The 12,261-nt window shown below is 47.3% G+C and overlaps 1 protein-coding gene across 3 annotated transcripts in view; it reads left to right on the top strand.

Annotated features, from left to right (window-relative positions):
• Scn8a (sodium voltage-gated channel alpha subunit 8) overlaps positions 1-12,261 on the top strand; it is a 174,968-nt gene that overhangs the window by 126,389 nt on the left and 36,318 nt on the right. For all 3 annotated transcript variants that reach the window (XM_085831720.1, XM_085831722.1, XM_085831721.1), the window contains exons 13-14: positions 2,917-3,049; positions 8,837-9,075. In XM_085831720.1, coding sequence (XP_085687846.1) covers positions 2,917-3,049; positions 8,837-9,075 — 372 coding nt within the window. The remainder of the gene's footprint in view (positions 1-2,916; positions 3,050-8,836; positions 9,076-12,261) is intronic.

The following is a 12,261-nucleotide window of genomic DNA, read 5'->3' as shown; positions in this document are numbered from 1 at the left end:
TAGTTGTCCTGGCTGGCCTAGAACTAAGCAGGCCTTGGTCTCACAGACATCTGCCGGCCTCTGCTTCCCAATTGCTTCCTTTTTTTTTAAGTACATGAATTTTTTGTTATTTATAGTTTATAAAAAAAATTGATCATATCGAGGAGGTCAGCATGGCATGAGAAGCAGATCCAGTCATGTGTAAACTTGTGACTCCTTACGTGAGGGAAGCACCGCTCTTCCCACAGCAGAGCAGCCGCTGTCCAGCGCCTATTTGCAGGCGTGGCACCGAGAGCATCTAGAACACAGCTCTTTCTCCAGGAGCCCACCCAGGGCCACAGCCACCGTGTGCTCCAAAACACACGAGGCTGGGGCATACAGAGAGGCAGAGGCAGTTGGGCTGTTGAAATGTATCCTCGTTTTTTTTTTTTTTTTTTTTGGTTTTTTCGAGACAGGGTTTCTCTGTATAGCCCTGGCTGTCCTGGAGCTCACTTTGTAGACCAGGCTGGCCTCGAACTCAGAAATCCGCCTGCCTCCGCCTCCCGAGTGCTGGGATTAAAGGCGTGCGCCACCACGCCCGGCAGTATCCTCGTTTTTTAAAGCTTTATTTTTATTATTTTAATTATGTATATGTCTGTGGATCTATGCCCATGAATGCCAGTACCCAGAGTTTCAAGGCAGTGACAGGTATTTGTAAACCACCTGATGTGGGTGCTGGGAATCGAACTCTGGTCCTCAGGAGGACCAACCGTGTGTGTTCTTAGCCACTGAGCCGTCTCTCCAGTCTGTATATGGCCTCATTAGCACGATGTTTAAGATTTTTGGATGATTGCTAACTGGTTGTTGTTTTTTCTTGAGTTGCTATGGTTGTTCTAGATATAGATTCTTTTTTTTTTTAAAGATGTGAATACACTGTTGCTGTCTTCAGAAACACCAGAAGTGGGTATTGGACCCCATTACAGATGGTTGTGAGCCACCATGGGGTTGCTGGGAATTGAACTCAGGACCTCTGGAAGAGCAGTCAGTGCTCTTAACTGCTGAGCCATCTCTCCAGCCCCTTAGATAAAGGTTCTTTAGGACAAAATTTTAACATTAGGGTTTTTGTTTTGTTTTGTTTTGTTTTGTTTTGTTTTGTTTTTGGTATTGCTTTCTGTATCTTGTTTACGAGCTCTGCTTCTGACTCAATGCTATGAAAATGCTTTTAATGTGGCTCTTGATTTCATATCCACATCTCTGATCATCTCAAATTAATTTCATATAAATAAGGACTTATAAAATGAGGACTAGGCTGGGTGGCTATCCTGCCTCTCAGCAGCTCTGGTCAAAGCTCTCCTCTCCTGGCATGTCGGGACCTGCTCACATGCATTAGTTTATATACTGTGAGCCTATTTCTAGAGTCCACTTCTCAACTTATGCCAATACATGCTAACCTTCTTCATTCTCACCTCATGGGAAGTTCTGAAATGGGGCAGTACAAATCTTCTAAACTAAAATCTACATGTATTTAAAGATGTGTAACAGAGTCCTTCAAAAGCTTATTTTAATCTTCTGATTCTTTTTTTTTTTAAGATCCCCTTTCTTTCCCCAGCCTTTATATGTCCTTATTAATTTCACACTCATCAGCTTCTTCCTAAAAGCCTTGACTTCTGATGGGTGCAACGCTAGACTGACGAGTCCACTTAAAGAGGGCGGCCATCAGAAGTGTTTGCCCAAAACAACCAAGATTATTTTGTTGCTGACCTGACATGCTTGTACAAACATGTCCTTTTCTGTGCTGGAAATGGTGACTGTCTGCCCAAGCCACCATGGAAGGAGCACACGGGTGACATAATACAGGGACAGAATGGTTAGCCGTCCCTTTGTACAGGACAGAGAGGGGCGGAGCTCCCTCCAGACAGGAAACAGCAGCTGGGGAGGAGCTCGGCCTCCTAAATTTCAGTCACTGGTGAATTTCAGTTTTGTCAAGCAAGCCAATTCTAGCCAAATGTGTGACTATGAGACTAGGACCGGGGAACACAGGATCTGTTCCCATCTCCTTGTCCCCGGGGGCTGTGGCATTCCTGCTTAAGGCCTAACCAGAGGAGGTGTTTGGGTCCCAGCCAGATTCTTAGGTTCATTGAAGATCGGGCTAAAGTCAGATGACTTGGTCTCCGCCATAGAACTAAAGATCATCTGTGGCCAACTTATGAGTAGGATTATAGGGGCACGAGTGGTTTGTTGTTTGTTTAAACGTCTTTCAGAGCAGGATTCAAATTCAGTCAGAAAGTGGCTATTTACTCTCAGATGTTTGTGCTGCTGCCGCAGACAGCATCTTGCAGGACTCATGGTTGTGTAAGATTTGTGGGGACTCAAGCCAGACCAAATTCCAGCCTGGAGAGGAGAGGTGGGCATGAAGCCCACCCCTGGCTGAGGAGCTCCTGGGATTTGATAGCTGCGTGGGAGAGGAAGCAGGGGACACAAGGTTGGGCAGGCAGGGAAGAAGGTGAGCGGATCCAGGGGAAGTCGGGAGAGGGAGTGCACGCAATCAAACCACCCTGTACGAAATTCTTAAAGAACTAGTTAAAAAAAATATATATATATATATACATATATATGTGTATATATATTTAAAAAGCCATGCAGATGGGGATGGAGAGGTGGCTCAACAGTCAAGAGCACTGGCTACTTTTCCAAAGGTCATGAGTTCAATTCCCAGCAACCACATGGTGGCTCACAACCACATCTGTAATTGGATCTGATGCCCTCTTCTGGTGTGTCAAGGACAGTGTGCTCATATACATAAAATAAATAAATAAATAAATCTTAAAAAAAAAAAAAAAAAGGCCATGCAGATGATAAGGCTCTTGCTCACGCTTGACTGTCAATCCACTGGGGCCCAAGCCTTATGTTAGCCATATACCACTCACCCTATTTGCTTTATTTTATTTTATTTCTCAGGCAACAACTGAGGTGGAGATTAAGAAGAAAGGCCCTGGATCGCTCTTAGTCTCCATGGAACAACTCGCCTCCTACGGACGGAAGGACAGAATCAACAGTATAATGAGCGTTGTCACAAACACACTAGTGGAAGGTGTGTGCCCTGTCTTACCTATCGGAGCAGCTGAGCTGTGAGTGTGTAGTGTGTGTGGTAAATACAGCCCCGCCCCTTGTAAAGCCCGGTAAGCCTTTGGAATAGATCCCACCACATACAGAAATCAGGGTCGCAAATTGTCTTCCCAAAGCTGCGTGTAGAGAATCAAATGAACCACTTCAGACCTGCGAGCAGCATCACACACAGGTGAGACAGAGGGAAGAGCCGCAGGGAATGAATCATGAGAGGATCTCAAGTAGCTCCGGGGAAACCACCCTTCCTGGCCTCGGCCTCACGGGTACCTTCCTCCTCTACGCTCTGCTGACCTACTCTACAGCCCTTTAGGTTTTCCATGAAGGAACTTGTACATGTGTTAGATCGTCCCTAGCTGGCAGTCTCTGAACACCTCCAAAAGCCACAAATATGTGAAATGTGTGGCTACAACCCCGAACCCTAAGCCTCTCTTCGGGACTTGGTTCACAGGGAGTGAGCAGCCACTTTTGCATCATAACTGTCTGCAGGGTTGTTGCTGTGAAAGCTGATTTCTCTGGGCTGCATGGCTTCTCCCTGACACAGCTTGGAACTGCTGGGAGCTTCCTTTAGGCCGCGGTACCCCTGGCATGTTCCAGCCTCTCTGCCATTCTGGTTTATATCTCCAGGCTCTGCTTGGAGGTCAACTCGGGACCTAGCGTCCCTCACAAGGATCCTCATTGGTTCTGTTTGTATTTTACTCCTTTGGTATGGGTTCTAGCTGAGTCTGGCTGTTTCTGAGGCTTCAGATATCTGGTCTCATGGTTCACTCTGCCAGGCTAACTCAGCACCAAGCACAGCCCCCGAGATGATGGTGTGGATCATTGGCTTGCTAGCCTCGGGACACATTTTCTGAGTTGTTTAAGCTCACCGTGTGTGTGTGTGTGTGTGTGTGTCTGTCTGTCTGTCTGTCTGTCTGTCTGTCTTACTCTCTGTGTGTTGGGATAGGGGTGCCATGGAAAGAGAACCCCTAAGAAACCTCTGTAATAGCATTGGTATCCCCAGAGGTGCAAATAATGAGAAATAGCACTGGGCATAAGAATATCAAGTTGAACAACATTCTTTCAGCTACCTGAGCAGCCGCCGTTCACGCTGGGTTTTCAGTTCCCGCAGAGGTCAGTGACTTCTGGGTTTTCAGTTCCTGTTGAGGTCAGCATTTGATAGAGTGTCTTCAAGCTTTGCAGCATGTGTGCTGAAGTTTCAGGCAAACTGCTGCAGACTGTAAGAACTACAAGCTGAGGAACACTAGCTTGAGGATTTTGGCTAATTTTATTTATGCACTTAGAGCCCAAGACAGACTTTTTCCAAGTGTGTGTGACAATTGAGACAGAAAATCAAGCTCCCTCAGATACATTCATTATTGGCAGGGACACCGTCACAACAGAATGATCTGTTCAGCACAATGATTACTGATTGCTCATTGCAGTGGCCTGGCACAGGGTCTGGCCAATGTGGAGACTCAAGCAACACCGTTAAACTGGCTTTGCTGTGCCTGGGGCAGTGGAGTATTGGTGTGGTATCACTTCCGGAGACTTTGATTGAATGTGAGCATGGGACACTTGTACTTTGAAAGCTGATTTTGTCTTCCTCCCTCTGCTCTACACATTCTCTTCTTTCCACTAGACATACACACATACACATACTCACACACATATTCACACATACACACACACATACACATACTCACTCACACGCATTCACACACATACACACTTACATACATACACACTCTACACACTCTCTCTCACACACACACACATATTCACATACACTCACACACATACACACTCATACATACCACACATATGCATACACACATACACATACACTCACACACTCACACATATGTATGTACACATATATGCGTGTGCATGCATGCACATGCTTGCACATGCACGCACACACACACATTCACACAGGACAGAAGCATCACTCAGGGGATGGAGATGGCTGTAGCTGTAATTATGTTTCCTAAGGAAGAAAGCTATTCCAGCACTTCTCTGTTGGTAGGTTCGACTGTTCCCATAGCCTGTGCCTGTCCTATCACTACACCCTCCAGTCCTGTACCTTGTCTTGACTCCTTTAATTGAAGCTGAGGAGCTAGGACTGCTATAAGCAAAGAGCAGTGGATGGCTGCAACTGAGTAGTGTGAGCAGATTAACGACATTAACAAAGAGCCACTGGTTTTAACCACAGCCCTGGCTCTAGTTACTGCTTGCTACATTAAGAGCATTAAATGAATAATTATCCTGCTTCCAAGACTTGCAATTGGAAAGGTCTGATGTCATTTTAATCCAAAGATTTAAATAATTGCTTTTGAAGCCAAGAAACAGGCTCTTGCCTACCTAAAGGTTTAGATACCTTAGTGGAGAATTCTAGAATTGGTTCTTAAGAAGAAAAGCCTCTCTGCCCCTCCCTACCTGATCCTGTAGAAAACTCACTCAGCAGTGTCCTGTAAACTCTGACAAATCCCCAGCTAGCAGAGCCATGAGCTCTGGGAGGTGTCAGCACTGGGTCGGATGTCGGCTTGGAGGAGGCAGTGCTTTTAGTGCTGCAGTGTGACAATTCTGATTCCCTAGGGAGGAATGGTCATGGCCATTGCTGCCCCTCGAGCATCCATCTAGTCCCTGCTGCTGAAAACTGCCCAGGCAGTGGGCACTCTTTCCTGCGCAGCCAAAAACTGCTGGAAGTTTTTGAGTTGAGGAAAACTCTTGCCATAAACCTTTTGGTCCCTCAAAGTCACTGTCTTGGTGGACTGAGGGTGCACGTTGGAAGCGGTCTCCGGTATTCCTGGGGCTGACTCACAGGGCAACCCTTCAAAAAATGCCCAGAAGTAAGGCAGGAGAAAGACCACAAACTCCAGACACTCACCCCCTTAGCTCAGCTCATTCCCCAAACCCTGTGCTTTGCCACGGAGGCCTGTGGGGCTGGCGGATAACAGCAGAGAGCCGGTAAAAACATCAGATACAATGTATATCTGCTGTTCCTGTCACTAGGGAATCTGAGGCGGGAAGATCCAATGAACCCATAATGAGATCCCCATCCCCAAAAAAAACTGATAAAAAGAAACTAACAAGCCTTCATTGAGCCAAGGATCCATGAAACCAAGTATCCACTGAGACAAGGACCTTCACCTCCCACACTCACTGTGTTCTCTGTGGCACTGACCCACTGGGGCTTTCCTCAGCTCACTAGGGACTGGAAACAGCCTGCAGGGATCCTCTAGGTGGCCCAAAGGTAGAGAACCCCCTTACTGTCTGCTAAGACATGGAGACTAGTGCAGCGTAAGGTGCAGCAATCATGTCATCTCTCAGATGTGAACAGTCAGGGCTTCATCTTCCCCAGCAGAACCACTAAGCTGCAGACATTGCGAGAAGGGAGGAGATAAAAAAAGGAACGGAACCGAATTTCCAAATATGCACTGTAAGAATTTATGGAAATAAGAGAACCTTTTCGTTTTTCTTTTTCGGGGATGAAAACTAAATTTACCTTGGGAAAGGAGGGAGTTCTGCGGGAAGGAGGCTGAGGCAAATTCTCTTCACAGACTTCTTTTCCCACGCAGACTCCCACGTGGCTCTCACTGGGGCCCTTCAGTCTGAAAACCAAGGCAACCATTTTCTTAGCAACCAGGGAGCCAGTCTGATATCCAACCCAAGCCACCCCTCCCTAAAATAAAGTTATTGCCATGGGCCATGCCAGCTGGCTGGAGAAGGGGAAGCAAGCCGGTTGACCTCCCCTTCTAGACGAAGCATTGGAAATTTTTGTGTATTTTGTTTTTATTTGTCTGCTTACTTGATTGATGGTGGGTTTTGCTTTTATAGAAATCAGGGCTTATTATGCAGTCCAAACTAGTGCAGTCATTTACCCCAGGCTGGCCTCAAATTAATACATTAGTCTCCTGTATGCTCGGTTTACAGGAGTGCCCAGCTATGGGGAGGATTTCATTTTTATTTTATTGGTGTCACTGGGGTTGAAGTCCTGTGGACCCACTTCACTTCCTGGTCTTAAGGATGTCCTCCTGAAAGATTTTAAAAAGTTTATATATATATATATATATATATAGAGAGAGAGAGAGAGAGAGAGAGAGAGAGAGTTTATCATGGGGAGGGGAAAGTTAAGAGGGTAATAGAGGCAAATAAAGGCGGAGAGAGTAGAGAAGAAGAAGAAGAATAGAGGCTGGCCATGAGCATGGGGGGGGGGGCGCGGGGAGGCGGGGAATGGGGAAGGAGCAAGGGGACAGAGAGGGAGCAAGAAGCCAAGAGACCAAGAGAAGGAACAAGAGAGCAAGTTCAGCTTCTTGAAGAACATCTTCACTAGATGAGGAACTGTTTCATTTCCTGTAACTTGAGGAGGGTCTTGCAGTCCAAGCGAGCAACACGCCGAAGTTGGAGGTTGGTGTGGCCACAAGCTACGCAGCTCTCTGCCTTAGCTGTCTAATCATTCTTTTTATTTTGGCTTCCTACATAATCAGAGAGACCCTTTATTCAGTGTCTGTTCAGTGCTGAGAGTCCCACAGTTCTGGGGACGGACCTACGTGGCTCTAGGCTGGGAGCCTGGGAAGGAGGGCGTGTCTTGGACCGGGCTGCAAGCTCCTCCCCTCACAGTCAGCCAGAGCAGTTCCTGGCTGACCTTTCTGTAGGGGCCACATGAGGCGGTTGAAAAGCTAGGTCTTTCTCTTAAGAGAGATGGGACTAAGATGAAGTAAAGGAAGGGAAACAGAAAAGAAGTATGGAGGGGTGGAGAGAGATGCTACAGGAAGAGAAGGAAGCACCGAGAGTAGGAAAGGGGAGAGAGATGGAGGTAGGAAGAGAGAGAAAGGAGAGGGTGCACCCTGGGTAGCTACCTCAGCTCTGGCTGCAGCCTCACTGAAGGTAGGACACTACCCTGTGCTCTGGAAGCAGTAGACATGTGCATGGTGTCTGTCCATCCCTTTACTGCTAATGGAGAGGGCATTTCTGCCAGACACACTCACCAGAGCTCCCACTTTCTGCTAAGGGCCGAGGCACCTGGCAGATATTTTAGCTTGTTTAATTCCGTGTGTGTATGCATGTGCTTGTGTATGTGTTAGTGTAGGTCTGTACATGTGTGTGCAGATACACATCTGTGGTAAGGAGGCTAGGCTGGCTACCAGCAAACTCCAAGGGATCTGCCCACAGACATGCACTGCTGTGCTCAGCTTTTACGTGGGTGGTGGGGATCTGAACTCAGGGCCCAGTGCTTGCACAGTAAGCAAGTTACTGACTGAGCTGTCTCTCCCAGCCCCCAGTTTGTTTCATTCTTACCACTGCCCACCAAAAAGTGGCTTAACCTTTTTCACGGTCCTACAGTTAATAGCGAGTATCTGGTCTGGTATTATAGAGAAGGGACTTTCCCCTTTATCTTAATGTGAAGGAAACCTGAGAAGGGCCAGCAGACAAGCACCCTTTACTCACAGATTTAACAAAGACAACCACGTGTCCAGAGGAAGATACTCTGTATCCTGTTTTCTCTCTGTGCCAGTGGTTCTCACCCTTCCTTCCCTTTAATAGAGTTCCTCATGTTGTGATGACCCCCCCAACCATAAAATTATGTTTATTGTTACTTCGAAACAGTAATTTTGCTACTGTTATGAATCGTAATGTAAATGCCTGTGTTTTCTGCCGGTCTTAGGTGACCCCTGTGGGAGGATCCTTCACATCTCCCCCAGGGAGTCACAACCCACAGGTTGAGAACCACTGCTCCATAGTGAGGGCTCTCTCTGTTCTTTGCTCTCTCCAGAGCTGGAAGAGTCTCAGAGAAAGTGCCCACCATGCTGGTATAAGTTTGCTAATACTTTCCTCATCTGGGAGTGTCACCCCTACTGGATAAAACTGAAGGAGATTGTGAACCTGATCGTCATGGACCCTTTCGTAGACTTAGCCATCACCATCTGCATCGTTCTGAACACACTATTTATGGCAATGGAGCACCATCCCATGACGCCACAATTCGAACATGTCCTGGCCGTAGGGAACCTGGTAAGACAGAGCAGGGTCTCTGAGGGAATGACTTGAGTGTGGTATTGCTGTGGGGCTTTTCCTGGCATGGGAAGCTGGAATTTAGTTAACAAGGGGGTGATGGTTAATTGGAGACAAGGGCATCCATATGCCCTGGTGCCCGGGCTTCTGCTGGCAGCAGCACACCTTCAGCTGCATCTTCTCTGCAGAACTCTGAAGGCGCCTCTTAGAGCTGTTGGCAGGAAGCCAGCTACAGTGGCAGAGTGGGAGACAGGACAGTGGGTCGGTTCAGCACCCGCACCAGGACTTCTGAGTTGGTTTTGGAGAACACCCTCATCTGTTTCTCGTGCTCATCCCCGTGCTGCTCAGAACCCCCCCCCCCTTTCCCTGCCACCTTAGGTAACAGCCCCCTAAAAGAAGGGGTTCCCGCGATACCCTGCCTGTACTATGGGATCTAACCTCCCATATGCTGTTATTTATGAGGAACGTTCGATTCCAAACTGCTTTCCTCTCCGATCCAACTTCTGGGCCATCGTCCAGTTTCTGCTATTAGCTGATCCCTGCCAAGTTTCTTGTAACGTTAAGTCATATCTAATTATATTATTTAGAAGATAAAAGTATGAAGTTTTAAAACATCAAGAAGTCATGACTTTGGGTTATGTATTCCTTCTTTAGTACAAAGATGAGAAATTGTTGGTTTCTAATGGTTGGGACCCAGGCTTGAGCTCCAGTACCCGACGCTGGGTGCTTCAGCACACGTATAGTACCTACCACCAGCCCGTTGGCATCCCGACCACTGCCCTTCATATGGAAAGTCCTTCATACTTCCAAGACTGACAGCCTACATACCTGCATGTGTGCCCTGCTTGACCATAAAGCATCCTTTGAGCCCGCCTGGACACATCGCTCACACCCCCGCCCCATAGGCTTTCTCTAGCGTGGAAACTCTCTTCGCCCCACCCAGACCCTGACTCCTCACACTGTGCTACTTATCTGTGTACCACGACCCAGTCACTTACTTCCACCTGGCTCAAACCAGACCACATCCTCACCCTCCTGTTCTTTCAGCATGGGCCACTTCTCCTTAGGGGCACCCCATCCCCACCTTACATGGGGCCTTCCGCTCCCTACAGCAGGGGCGTTCTTCCTTACTCGTATCCTCCCTGACGACATGGTGTCTTTGCCCTGCTTAAGCTTCCCTTCTCTGCCAGCCCTACTTCACCCTTCAGTGTGGATACATTCCCATCCTGCTTGGCCCTCGGTGCCAGTGTAGGGTAGCTATCCAAGGCAGATCTTAGCCCACTTCTAGTAGCCCCTCCATAGTGGATAGAAGCCCCGCCCCCTGGCTCCAATAGCCATGCTGTTCATCCTCATAATCGTCTCATTCCTTCTGGAGGACTGGCTTCTGATGCTGGGAAGCAGGTTGCAGAGGTGCCCTGCTTCGCCCCAAGAGCCGGAACTGGCCCCTCCTTGTGGATTACAATACCGTTGCATAAAAAGTTCTCTGTAAAAATAATAATAATCGGCTGGGCGGCAGTAAACACCTTTAATCCTAACACTTGGGAAGCAGAAGTAGGCAGATCTCCAATTTCAAGGATAGTCTGGTCTACTGAAAGAGTTTCAGGACAGTCATGGCTTAAAAAAAAAAAAAAGTAATAATCAGTAAGAATCCTATGTGGGTAACCTGCAGTGAGGTATTGTGGGTCACCTACACTGAGGTATTGTGGGTAACCCACCCTGAGGTATTGTGGGTAACCTGCCCTGAGGTATTGTGGGTATCCTGCCCTGAGGTATTGGCCTTCAAGCCTCTGTCCTGTAATTTGGCATTCTTCCAGCATGTTACTTTCCTAAGGCCTGTGGAATAGGGTCAGCCTCAGGAAATGCACAGTGCTCTGTGTCGCAGAAGAAGCAGAGAAGAAGGGAGTGGTTCTTGCATACACCAAGCTATAGATGGATTGGCTGTTATACTGAGAGGTCAGAAGGAGACACCAAGTGTCCCACAGTGAGGGGGTTCCTTGGGAACATTTCATCCAATGGAACAGTAACGAGCAACAGAATGGATCAGGAAGACCATGCAACCGCTGAGATAGACATGCAACAGCTGAGATAGACATGCAACAACTGAGATAGACATGCAACCGCTGAGATAGACATGCAACCGCTGAGATAGACATGCAACAACTGAGATAGACATGCAACAGCTGAGATAGACATGCAACCGCTGAGATAGACATGCAACCACTGAGATAGACATGCAACCGCTGAGATAGACATGCAACCGCTGAGATAGACATGCAACCGCTGAGATAGACATGCAACAGCTGAGATAGACATGCAACAGCTGAGATAGACATGCAACCGCTGAGATAGACATGCAACCGCTGAGATAGACATGCAACAACTGAGATAGACATGCAACAACTGAGATAGACATGCAACCGCTGAGATAGACATGCAACCGCTGAGATAGACATGCAACAGCTGAGATAGACATGCAACAACTGAGATAGACATGCAACCGCTGAGATAGACATGCAACAGCTGAGATAGACATGCAACAACTGAGATAGACATGCAACCGCTGAGATAGACATGCAACAGCTGAGATAGACATGCAACAACTGAGATAGACATGCAACAGCTGAGATAGACATGCAACCGCTGAGATAGACTTGCAACAGCTGGAGAATTAGGCCCAAGATATTCTGTATTGCGATATATATGTATTTTAAAACGCAGAAAGAGATCATAGAAAATGGAAATTGTTTGCAAAGCAGGGAGACTGTGGGCTTGCTTCTGGTTTTGTACACTTTGGACAATACGTGATTACGTACATACTTATGTGTGTTTATAGGATGCGGCTATTATTTCAATACATGTACACACTGAACAGTGATTAGTTCAGAGCAATTAACAAATCCAACACCTCTAACACTTACCTTTCTTTGCTGTAACCATCAGAGTCCCCTCTAGCCACTCTGAAATGCGGATACATTGTTGCTGATTATAATTACTCCCAGGTAAAATTAGACCACCAGATGCCTCTCAGCCTTTAAAAGGAGGTGTGGCCTTCTGTCCTGTTCATATTGCTTAGATTATTTCTTAATCGCGTGCCCACCCAATATGAACCGAGTGGCTCTGGCGACAGAGATGGAAGTGCTGGGACTGAGAACTCCATTCAAACAAAATGGAGCCTGTCCTGTGTCA

The sequence above is a fragment of the Mus caroli genome, unplaced genomic scaffold (genome assembly GCF_978045245.1).
Source record: "Mus caroli unplaced genomic scaffold, Mus_caroli_1 scaffold_16, whole genome shotgun sequence".
Lineage (NCBI taxonomy): Eukaryota > Metazoa > Chordata > Mammalia > Rodentia > Muridae > Mus > Mus caroli.
Note: the sequence above shows the minus strand (reverse complement) of the source record. Positions and strands in the feature narration are given on the sequence as shown.